Genomic DNA, 12,453 nt, shown 5'->3' with positions numbered 1-12,453 from the left:
TCTCACAATCATCAGACACAAGGCCTTGGATTTCTATGGCAACGGTGCCATGAAGTTTGAATAGTGAACATTTCAGGGTATAGACAGATATATTTTTAATTGGAAGAACTTAAACTATAAAATTAGAGGCCCTGCTTCAAGACTAAGACATTGTCCTCCTATAGCAGGCCTAGAAGATTAATGTTTGCAAATAGATTAAAACAATGTTCAAGGCCAGCTTCTCTCGCACCTTTTAAAGTGTTAAATTAATTGAAAAGATGGTTGCTTAAAGTGGTGACAAGTGTTAATGACATTGTGTAGTGGGAAGTGCAACATTTCATACATGGGACATTGTGGTAGTTTTTCCTTCGAAGAGCTTCTTTGGAGAACATGACAGCTCACTGATTGGGCATAGCAGTCTCCTCCCTGTGGATTGTTTGCATGTTGCAGAGGCTAATTCACCAGGTTTTCCAACCCAGTATAGCTAGTAAAAGCAGCTAGTAAAAGCTAGCTAGAATATAGCGAAAGGCTATAGCTGGGCTAGGGTGTACTTTCATAAATTGGCATTTGGAAGTTCTTAAGTCTGTATTTCTGTAGAAGCACAGTTCTAAATAAAACATGATATTGTATGGTATTATGGTGATAATACAGCTGCTTTCAGGTAAGTATCAAGAAAACCTACTCTAATTTGTATACATAAAATGGTCATACAGCTACATTATGAATTTTAAAGAGATAGCATATTAAGTTAAAACTCTAATGCTTTTAATCCTGTCATAACGTTAGCTAGACTGAATATTAAGGCTTTATTTAGGCATAACTGTAGCCTGTTCAGCACAAAACCATTTGAAATGTATGTGTATCAAGCAGCACTGAAATTACAGTGTGTGTGGTATGGACTTTACACTACAGAATACTGGTGATATCTGAGAGCTTTGTAATAACCTGCATTTCTTATTAAAGGACATGCTGAAGGCATCTCTTTGAAGTACTCAGAACCTTTAAACTTTGGTCAGCGAAGTAATGTTCTCATTCACTGGTTCCTCTTGGAAAAAAAACTCCTAGCCTTGTTGAGAGTACGGCAACAACAGCAAAAAGGCACCCCACCTCTCTTCACTGCTGCTATGGCACAACCCTTGGGCACTTGGACTCTTAAGATAAAAATCAAAAGAAGCTCTCAACAGGCACAATTTGTTTCGGACACCCTGCAAACAGTTGTGTCAAGTCCTAGGCTTCAGTTCAAAAAGCTCTGAAGTATGTGCTTCACTTTAGGCATACAACTAGCAGAGCCCTTAATGCTTTTCTGAACTGAGGGAGTGTTGATTCAGTAACCACTGACTTTTAATAGAGAAGGAAACATGCATTTTGAAGAAATGCCTTTGGCCCATACTTGTGGTTTCAGTGGAACTGAACTAAAGTGCAAGGTGCTCTAAGACCATGGGTAGATGCACAGTGTGCCATAGATGATCAGTGTTGCAGAGGTCTTGTCTTCATTGCAGTGCCATCTGTCAAGAAGACACTCTGTATATACTTTTGTTGATACCTTGAAAGGCAATAAATTCTATCTTCATAAAGATATTGAGGTGTTTGAAGTAACATGAATGATAGAGATGGAGAGACCGCAGGACTTCCCAGTACTGGTCAAGTCCTCTGTCCAGTGAACTCTTGTGCCTTCAGGGACATAAATGGACATAGCTCCAGGCAAGATGATACCTGGGAAGAGCGCCAATGAGCCCTGTGCCTTGTGTTTACCTGTAAACTGAATTCTTGGTGTCAATACTAACAAGGCAGTCTTGCTATGACTGCTGAGAGAGAAAGCTACACATGTTACAGATCAGAGGTGATGTTAGCCTAGAGGAGATTGTCCTTCATTTTCTTGAGTGGCATTAAAAACTCAGCATAGAATCCTACGAAAAATAGACTGGATCTGTAGTGAAAAAACATAAGAAGATTTGAAGAGTTGTTGGGGATTTTTTAAAATTGCTTTTCAAAATCTCTTGATTTAAGATGTGACCAAAAAAAAAGTAAGGTCACATATTTTATTGTCTATGGCTTTCATTAATTTTTGAAGGAATGAGTCAAAGAAATTGCTGAACAAAACCAGTAGCAGAGGTTATATGATGAGCAGATGTAAGAGCCTTTTTAATATTTAATGAGACCAAAACGTTCTCATCACTAACCATCTTTTCATGGCACTTGCCTTTTGAATGGGTGTATGTGGCTGCTTTCTAAAGAACTAACTTTTTTGTCTCTCTAATTAAATACTTCTCAAGACTGGCTTAAAATTGGTGGTGGTTTGGAAGCGTTTGGTTGTCATGTCATTTTAGGTTATGATAAGGTGGGAAACTGAGTGTTTGGTTGCATCTCAGCATGTTAGTGTGTTCAAACTCCCCACATAATTGAGGGGCCTCTCAATCAAAGTTGATGAGAAATACCAAAGCACAGAGCCAGAGAGATAAACTGTTAACAAAGAGACAAATGGGCCAATTGGAAAAAGCACTTAAAAATGTGTATCCATTCTCTATCAGTGCAGTGCACAGGAACTGGGTCCCTTTTTAGATGGCTTGGACACCTGTGCATAGCGACCTGCATGGAGTCAGAAGCAATTGTTGACAATTCAGTGTTAGTGCAGCAATACCATAACTGGTAATGGATATCACGTGTGATGTAGAGATTATGTTAACCCTGACTGTTGGGTTTTTCTTCCATTTGCTGTTTGAACATAAGAACAAGAAGGTCATTATTTATAACAAATGTTACATGGCAAAGGAGAAATTATATTTTGAATTGACAGAATCCTGAAAGTGTAAATGTGGTTTCATAACTAAATATATTTTCAGAAAGGAGAATGAGTTAATCGAGAATAAGATGTCCTTGAAAAAGCTTTCTTTTTTTTTTTTTAATCTTCCTTGGAAATGTTCTCAGCTCTCATGGTACAAAAGTAACTAGCATATCTGTGTATCCATATCACACTATCTCAGCAGTTACACTGCTTAAAAATTACTTAAATAGATTTCTTTATTGATGTGATCCAACCAGAATAGGACATGCCAGTTACAATAAATTATTTAGAACCTGGAAATAAAAAACTTCAAAAAATTTAGAATAAGGTTCGGAAATTAAGTCTAAGGAAGTTTAATTTTCTGGGGAAAGTTAAAAATGTTCTGAAAGCTCTCAGAAAGGCATTAATTCAGTGAAGGTCCCATTCAACAGGAGTTCATTTGAGGTAGGAACCTGTATCTTACAAGTTGTTTATTATCAAGGGAATATATTCAAAGGACTGGTGTGTTTTGTTTTTTTTTTTTTTTTTAATGGACAGGGTAGTTAACATGGAATAAAATAATTTGATATATTAACTGTGGAACTTAACAAGAGAAAATAGCATTTATTCAGAAAATAGCTTTAATTCAGTAAAAATTAGGATATTCAACCATACAAATCCAATCCTACCATTTCCTACAGTCAGACCATGTTGTCTTCATGTATTTCAGTTGATGTTGCAGAGTTTCTAAGAGAATCGTGTTTCCAGATTTCATTTAATGAATCTTTTTTAGTTTCTTGAGTGTTAAAAATAGAGAGTGAAACTGGCCTAATTCAAAGTTGGCCGGTAGTGTAATATAGACTTCCCTGTTCCTTAGGTAGGGTGTGCCAAGTAAACATTAAAGATTAGTTCACACAGGAAACAACATATTTTGAGATTTTTGTTGAGGAACATATTGTGTGGTACTGATTGTTGCTGGGGGAGAGGAGTTGGAACCATGAATCTGCCGTTCTTCAAAGTTCCTCTAAGTGAATATTCCAGATTGAAAAAAAAAAGAAACCATGGATTCTCCATGTTTAATGTCATCAGACTGCCTTGTGAGGGTCTGAAGAAACTATTTCTAACTCTTATTTTTTTTTCTCAGGTTGGGGGTCACACCATGCTGCCCATTCGTTGGATGCCTCCAGAGAGTATAATGTACAGGAAGTTCACCACAGAAAGTGATGTCTGGAGCCTGGGAGTTGTATTATGGGAAATCTTTACTTATGGCAAACAGCCATGGTATCAGCTCTCAAACAATGAGGTGTGTGTAATATATTCTCAAATTGAATTGGGAAAGCTGTTATGCTAAGTATTGGTGTGGCTTCTCTGGAAAAAAGATAGCAACAAATTTATTTCTTAAAGGTCAATGTTATTGTGTTGTCATGAACCATATGCTTGAATTTCTTCTTTTTCATCTTTTTCTCCCTTGAGTGGATGGAAGGTGTTCAAGCAGAACTAGAGCAGTTGAATTTAATTTTTTCCTTTGCATAGCATAAAGTCTGCTCTGGGTAGACCATGAAACAATGAAAAGGACCTTAGCTATCTCCTGAACAGATGTATCATACATGGTACTGTTTCAGAGTGGTTGTCCTTAACCATGGACAGATTATATTGAAGTAATCAAGATATCTCTTGATTTCTAGGCAGTCACAAGTATCCCCCTTCCAGAGATTAGCCACAGTGATATTCATATGTTTGCAGAAGGAGAGGCATTGATGCTCTATGAGGAGGTTGAAAATTTATCCTCCCTCTGAGGTGGCAGTTGGGTAGTCTCTACCCAGCTCCAATTTCCTTATGTGTGGGGTGGTCAGTGTGGGTAAACTTAACATGAGTGAAGTTATTGCTCTTTGACCACTTACATTACAGTGAGTTTTCTAGATCATATACTGCTGCTCATACATCTGCCTATAAAAGCAGTCCTTTCCAGAGATGGCTGCATGGCAGCCACCAGTGAGGCTGCTGTGGTTCAAGTTAACTCTTCCATGGGTGAACTCTATTTAGCTGGCACAGCTGATCCTTTGCTTGTGATTTCTCATAGGTGATTGAGTGCATCACTCAGGGCCGAGTCCTGCAGCGACCTCGCACATGCCCAAAGGAAGTGTATGACTTGATGCTGGGCTGTTGGCAACGGGAGCCTCACATGAGGCTTAACATCAAAGAAATCCACTCCCTCCTTCAGAACTTGGCCAAGGCATCTCCAGTCTACTTGGATATTTTAGGCTAAAGTCTCCTAGCATTTCTTCTTCTGGGCTGCGGGAATGAATGTGTTCAACTGCCGCTGAACTACATTAAAAATGTGTTCTTAACTTTGACAGTATTAATGACAAAGTTACGGAGAAGCTTTCAAAGGGCAAGCAATGTGTGCTTCTCCATCTGTAGACACAGTATTGACTTTTTAGACATTACCAAGACATATCTTCTCTCTTTCTCTCAGTTTCTATCTTTTTTTTTTCCTTCTCTCCTGTCTTTCTAATCAATTTGGCTTCTGCATTATTGTAACTCTGCATAGACAAAGGCCTTAAAAATCCAATCTGTTATATCAGCAGACTCTTCAGTTTGCCCACCACAACTAACAATGCCTTGTTGTATTCATGCCTTTGATGTGGATGAAAAAAAGGGAAAAATATATTTGACTAAAACTTTGTGATTTCTGCTGTATAGCTACTGGGAGTTTCTATGGATTCACCTCATTTTTTTTGCTTCAGCCTGTGAAAAAGAAGACTGGTGTTATCTACATGAAGAATGTTCTTTGCAGAGACAAAGCCAGATAGAAAGAAGACACTCTTGTGTGACACACTATCTGGAGGACCTTGGGAAATCAGGCGGCATCCAACCCTACATGAAAACACTGAAGTTATTTGATGGAAGACAAGAAGGGGTCTAGCCATTTCCCTGAAAAGTCTTTCTGAGGACTTAAGGAATTGTTTAAGGAGGTGCTTTGCCAGGACCATTCATTGCCAGAATCAAGTAAAACAAAATAAGATGCTGCCTGCACTGCACGCAATTGTGTTACAACATGATAAAGTAAACACATGCCCTTTTTTTGTCTTCTGGTAGGATATTGTCATGCCACTGGTGTAAAAATGTTCTCCAGCTAGTCTTTTTTAGTAAAGGCTGAAGCTAGATTTAGTTACATACAATATTAATTTCAAGATTACATGTTGGAACTAAGGATTTTGATAGGACAAACTATAAATGCTGAGGCAGGTGTATCTTAAGCTGTGCTTGTCCAGCAGCATATTCCTTCCTTCCTCAATCCTTTCTTTTTTCTTTTTTTAACCGTGCAAGCAAAACTGTGCATGGTCTTTGTCGATTAATGCCCTTTGTGCAGAAACAATCACTCATCTCGTAGTACACCCTAGTAGACATAGCAAACTCATAATGATATAACCTATATTTCATTAGAAGGGGCTAATGGAGGACATTAGCCATGTTAAAATGCCTTTACAATGTTATAGATATTATAGGCTGATATAACATGAATAATCTAAAGCACGGAGATCACTGGTTATGTTTGAGACATAGCAGGGGATAAAGATCTCTAGAAAAAAAAAATTTACTCTGTGGTTATGGCTTGCTATTCAGAGTGCAAAGATTCTGACCTCAGCGTCATTTTTGTATTGGTACTATTGCTGTCATAACCAACATAAACACTTTATTAAATAATTTATTTTTGTTGGATTGGCATTGTATGTGTACAACATTTGCATGGCCACTGTGTTGATGACCGCTGCATGAGCATACATGTTGTTTTTCAAACTAGAAGTTGACAATTTGAAATTTAGAGCTAGGATTATTTTTAATATGAATTCTTACAAATGAAAACCTACCTTACCTATTCCTCAAGACTTCTGCCTCCCTCTGTGAGGGGGCGTTATTGCAAAAAAGTGATCTTTCTTTCCATTTTCTCTTTTTATTATTTCTTATTGATATGAGCCAGATCAAAATAGTCCATCTTCGTGTTGGGGATATTTTATTTAATAAATTAAGCATTTTATTTTTGTAAGTGTTCCCATAGCACATTTAATATATAATTTGCTCGCATGTATTATTTATTGAGGCACTTAAAGTTTTTCCTTCAGAAGCTTTTAGAGCTAGCTTATAAAAATTCTGAACATTTTCAGAAGAAAACAGTTCACTGGACACTGATGAAGTTTTACCCTTCTCAATGTCATTGAAAAGGCAGCATTACAAATAAACATGACAGTATAACTATAAAGCCATACTCAGTATTTCTTTAATAAACTAGATGTTATTTCTTAACTACTACTGAACTGGAAACACATAAAAAGCCAGAGGAAGATTCCTACAAAATGGGCCTTAAGATTTTATCTAGACTGTCTTGGAAGTTCTCACAGAAATCTAGAAAAAGACTGAGCATCCAGTGAAACCCATTCTCTTGAGAATATGAATGTTATATTTTAAAGGAATTTGAAATTGATCTTCAAAATAACAGTGGTGGAAAAGAAAGATATCAAAGTCCTCTTACTGTGCAGTGGGAAGAGGGTGCAGTTGGTGGAGGAGGCTGCTAAGTTTCTATCTGTATATTCTGTCTTAGTTTCCTCTCAGAAAAAGGCATCTAAGATGATGCTTTTACTGTAAAAGAATCTCCAGCCCAAAAGCAAGCAGGTGTGTTTTGCAAGCGCTGAAAGAATGTATACCAAAAATAACCACAAGACCCTGAAAATGTGCTTAGTGGCATCTTCTTTTTGGTTTACTAGTGAGACTTTTAGAGTCATTTCAGAGAATAAATAGTATTAAAATGCATTGTGCAATAACATAGCAGTTTGTTAAATTTCTAAAAGACCAAATGTTCTACAGAGCCACCACTTATAACCTTGACCTATATCGTTAGTGTTCTTGATAGTGCATAAAATGTATAATCACAGTAGAAAAGCTGTAAACTGTAGCTATACATAGTTTGCATTTGTTCGTGAAAAGATGGCTAAGTGTAGCAGAGTGAGCAGAGAAGAGGAAGAAATATGTTCAAATCACAGTGAAGGGTGAGTATATGTGCATATTCATCATGCTTGCACTGTCAGGTAAATCGTGTACACTAAGTAATTATGACAATCAGGCTCATTTAAAAAGTCTTTCTGGACATAGGACTTTCTGTGCTATGAACTGACCATAAATAAATATATATATAATATATGTGTGTTTGCATATGGCGCATATATATATACACACACATAGCATATACATGTATGCCTATGTCTGTTGTATTTTACTTATATATGTGCAGACATGCATGCACATTATGTATGGGCTGTGTGTATATGTATAAATTTACATACACCTCTGTTATTACAAATTATTATTAGAGTGCTATTAATAAATTGATAACGTCTGCTGAGTAACCAAATTTTTTCTTTTGATATTTCTTTTTCTATATTTGTAAGATTCAACTTTCTAACTGGTGTGCAGCAGAGGCAGTGCTAGAATGCCAGAGATTTACAACAGCACTTTTCTTCCCCAGATGATTGCATAAAAACATTTCTTCCATTCCCGTCTCACTTGTTGATTTCTCACAATGAAATTAACAGATAAGCTTCCAAGCTCAGAAAACAGAGTTTGTTTTACTGTCTTTTCTGGGTTTGTGCTCCTGTTGTTTTATTGTTCTAGCACAATGTGCAGCTCCATTAGCATTTTGTACTTGCCTGCAGTAGCTAAATAATTCCAAGAACGAGCTGGATTATTCACACTGCAACATGACTTGGAGAACAAGAACATTGACATTCAGGAGTAATAATAGTAGCATTCGTCGCACTCTGTCCTTCACTCTCAATAGATCTGCAGAACTCACAACTGACCATGGAGAAAGACACTTGTAAAGCAACAGCATCCCATGATGCCTGATGGAGTGTACACTTTCTAAAGGACTGCATTCATTTTGACCTGTAAAACAAAATATCTATATATTGTCTACAGGTTAATAAGTAACTGCTCATTTTTGATCTTGTTTTTTTTTTTATCCTTGCTATTTTTTATCATTTTCTTTCCTTCTTTCTCTTTTCCTGTCTTTCCTCCTTCTTTCCTTCTCTTTTATTTCTTTCTTTCCCTCTATTTTTCTTTCTGTCTGTACCCTCCTCACCTTTATAAGAGATTGTGGTTGATGCAGACTTTTACAAAATACTTTGAAAAGAAGTTAAATAACCCAAATGACTAAGGTATAATGTATATGTGCTAGAACTAGTCCACATTTGGGTTGTTGCAGTAACTGAATTTCCAATACTGCTATAAAATGTGGGGGAGGGGAGAAGGGAGGGCCTGGAGAGGAAGTTGGGTTGGGATTGCTAAAGAGAGGTGAAGGTTTCGGTAGCACAGGAAGTTGTATGTTCCTTTTGTGAGGGCTGGAATAAACCACTGCTTCTTTGAATAAGAGGTCCTTTAGAGCCTTAGTTAAAACACCTTTGTTTGGGCAGGGTGGGGGGATGTGTTGTTCATCACAAATATGAAGCAAAAAAGAAAAATGTCTACATGTTGCAGGGAAAACACTGTGAAATTCACAATAGCAACCAAGTGACTATTTTGCCATCTTTCAAACATATGTCTCAGGAGAAGAAATGGGAAATGATGGGTGTGTTATTTTTCCGTCTATGCATTCTGCACAAGATCTGTGGGGATTTTTTGTTTGCTTGTAGAAGGTTCTGAGTGATGACTAGCTGATGTTTTATAAATACTGAATATTTGAGCAAAGATTATGGAAGCTGCTAGTAAGTGAGGCCATTGATTGAAATATATGAAAAAACAGAATAAATCAAATCTATCCAGAGGCCTAATTCTTGCAGCTTATGTGTATCTTTCTGTAACTTGTAGAAAAGCACCTAAGAATGTTTTATATACAAATAATTTAATTTAACATTTATGTTTAATTGGATCACCAATAGAGAGAGAATCAATTAATTATGAAATATTTGTCCCAGCCCTTCTCTCCACCTATACTTTATGTGTATATATTCTAAATATCACTCCGTTTGTCACTTTAGGTAAAGAGGAAGATATCTACATACAAACATAAATCTCTATATTGTCACCAAATTGTGACCTGGTGTGTAGAGGTATCTTTCTCCTTTCTTTTTTTTCCTTTTTTTAAAAATTTTATTTAATGTGATGTCTCTGTGGAAATATTTAGTGGTTCTTGTTTTGCAGTTTGTTACAAGTAGTCATTGCTTTAAAACTTTCATTGCATCTTGGCTGATTTCAAAGTGATGCCTAGGTATCAGTGTTAAAAGTTTTGTTCGTGAATCATGTGACCAGCTTCTCTCAACATGACATGGAAAGTCTCTTGTATTACAGTGTATTTAATAAAAAATGATGTCTTACAATAAACAATGTCATCCAAAAGAAAGATAAAATTATTACTTTAAAACAGTAAAAGTTTTATGTGGTGTTGTGTGTTGTTTTCTGTTGTTTGAATGCCTTTGTTTACCTCTATTATTTTTAGGATGAAATTAAGGAAACATTTGGTATGCTTAGAAGCATGGCAAGTTTGCACTCTAAAACTGTGAAGCAAAATCAGGTTGCTGAACTCATAGTTCATAGAAGAGTTGACCAAAATTAATAGGACTAAAGAATGGCCATCTTAATGGTAGTCACCTTTTTTTTGGTCTTCAGTATCCAAAGGAAGGTCCTATTTGAATTCTTGTTCATTTGGGCAGCTGGCAGCAAACATCTGCTTATCTTCTAGCGGAAGCAGGCCTTCAGGTATTTTCTGGCACTTTCCTAAAAGTGTCCTTCAAAGCGCAGCCCTGTTAAAAATGTAGGTTTTTTTGTTTTTAACTCATGTCAGTCTACTATGAATATATTGGGAACAAATATATCATTAAATCCAAGTCCTTGATTAAGATTCAGAACATGGACAATCAAAGGAAGATTCAGCAACTTTATTAGTGATCCCTCCATAATCTGGCTTGATGTCAACTAAGCCCTTCAAGGCCAGAGTAAAACAATACAAGAGCCAAGAGACCTCTTCAAGATAGATGAGCTGGCTATAAGCATTCAAAAGGTCGAAGGAAAATAATCTACTGAGAAGAAGCCTCAGGATGAAATCTGTCCAAAACTGAAAATATCATTAAAACACACTAAAAATTTTTGTTGACAGTTCATGTTCATGCAGTGGCTTAGAAATGCCTTACCTGCTTTCATGGTAAAATCCCGATGCTTTCTGGATTTGTTGGGTTTTTGCTATCCCAAAAATAAACACGTCTCCGCAGGCAACTGGTTGTGATGAAGTCTGTTTGGGAGCAGTGAGAGCTTCAGAAACCCCCAGCATATAGCATCGTCCTGCAGTCCCATCAGCATGGGTGCAACAGCTGCACACATTCCACCCCCATTCCCTTTCCCCAGGGATTGTCAAGGTTAGGGGCATGTAGCTGGAGCAGGGACAGGACATTACCATTCCTCATGGTGGCTTTGCACCTAAGACACGGATGAGCCAGCAGGGCCCATGGAGTGCCTCAGCAGTACACTCAGAATTTTTGCAGCATCACAGCAGGTACCTCTCCTGCACAGCCCAGCCTACCCAAGACTCCACTTTAAGTTTCCCCTCCCCGGCAACCATCCTGTACCCTGTCTCATTGCTCTTTTTAGCTCAATCTCAGATGGACCCTTGGGCAGGCAGGAAGTGTTGAAGCATTTGCTCATCACTTGGTCACTTGAAGGGGAGAGTTTTGTATCTTCTGCTTTTCCCACCTGGGCATGTAGGGCCCTGCAGCATGCAGTGTGTATCAGAGCAGAGGTTCAGTTTAAAAGCAGTGACTGGTGTCATTTTTGTTGCCTTCTGTTCACTGCAACTGTAAGTGTAAAGGTGTTAGCTCAGGTTGCACAACAGGCTTGTTAAAGACTAATGAGTCTGATGAGCTCCTGAAGCTCCCAAAACATATCAGACTTGGTAGTCTTTTTAAGATCACTCATGCACAACTCAGCAATATCCTTCCATCACAGCATCTGAAGATCTCTCAGCTTACCAGTGCTATCTCCTGCATAAAATCTGCAGAGAGTTGTGAAACACTGAACAGGTCAGCAAGGTATATGCAACACAACTCCTGGACCTGCTACTACTAAGTCTCAACAAATTTCCACACCTGATTCCATAGTGAAGAAGTCTTTATGTTAAATGATTCATATAACTTGAACATCATCTTGATCACTGTATTGCTTTAAAGGTGATTCACAGTGCCTCTTGATTGTTCCCATTGGTATTTTTAATGGCTATAATAATTTCCTTTTTAAATGGTGAGAAAGCTTATGTTAAAAAAAATGCATGCCCTTATAAAGGACAAAAAGAAAAAAAAAATCGTGAATCTACTCAGAACAGGGTAGGCAGACTCTACTTAACCAGCTCCCAGGTTTGCTTACCAAAGCAGCTTATTAATATTTGTCATAAACCATTGGTTCTGGCAGGAAAAATTTCATGCAAGAAGGAAAAATATTTGCAGTAAACACTTGAAGAACTACCCAATTAATTTCTATGCTAAGAGCCCCATACTTCAACCTCTAGAGCATAGATTGACATGCACGACAGACACAGAATTTCTTCAGCAATTCAGGGCTTTTGAGAGTTGGAAGATTTTAGGGCTTGGGTCTATTTTTATCAGTGACTGAGTAAAGAATACTAGTTTAAAAGACCATAAACAAAACAGTGGAGAGTAAAACCAATGTTTTACTTT

The 12,453-nt window shown here is 37.4% G+C and overlaps 1 protein-coding gene across 1 annotated transcript in view; it reads left to right on the top strand.

Moving 5' to 3' along the window:
* Positions 1-10,155, top strand: part of NTRK2 (neurotrophic receptor tyrosine kinase 2) — a 179,091-nt gene extending 168,936 nt beyond the window's left edge. The window contains exons 15-16 of the mRNA XM_014306955.2: positions 3,885-4,043; positions 4,821-10,155. Of these exons, the coding sequence (XP_014162430.1) occupies positions 3,885-4,043; positions 4,821-5,006 (345 nt within the window). The 3' untranslated portion in view covers positions 5,007-10,155. The remainder of the gene's footprint in view (positions 1-3,884; positions 4,044-4,820) is intronic.
* The last annotated feature ends 2,298 nt before the right edge of the window (positions 10,156-12,453 follow it).

This window comes from Geospiza fortis, unplaced genomic scaffold (genome assembly GCF_000277835.1).
Source record: "Geospiza fortis unplaced genomic scaffold, GeoFor_1.0 scaffold12, whole genome shotgun sequence".
Classification (NCBI taxonomy): domain Eukaryota; kingdom Metazoa; phylum Chordata; class Aves; order Passeriformes; family Thraupidae; genus Geospiza; species Geospiza fortis.
The sequence above is the reverse complement of the archived record's forward strand: the minus strand, read 5'-3'. Positions and strand labels throughout refer to the sequence as shown.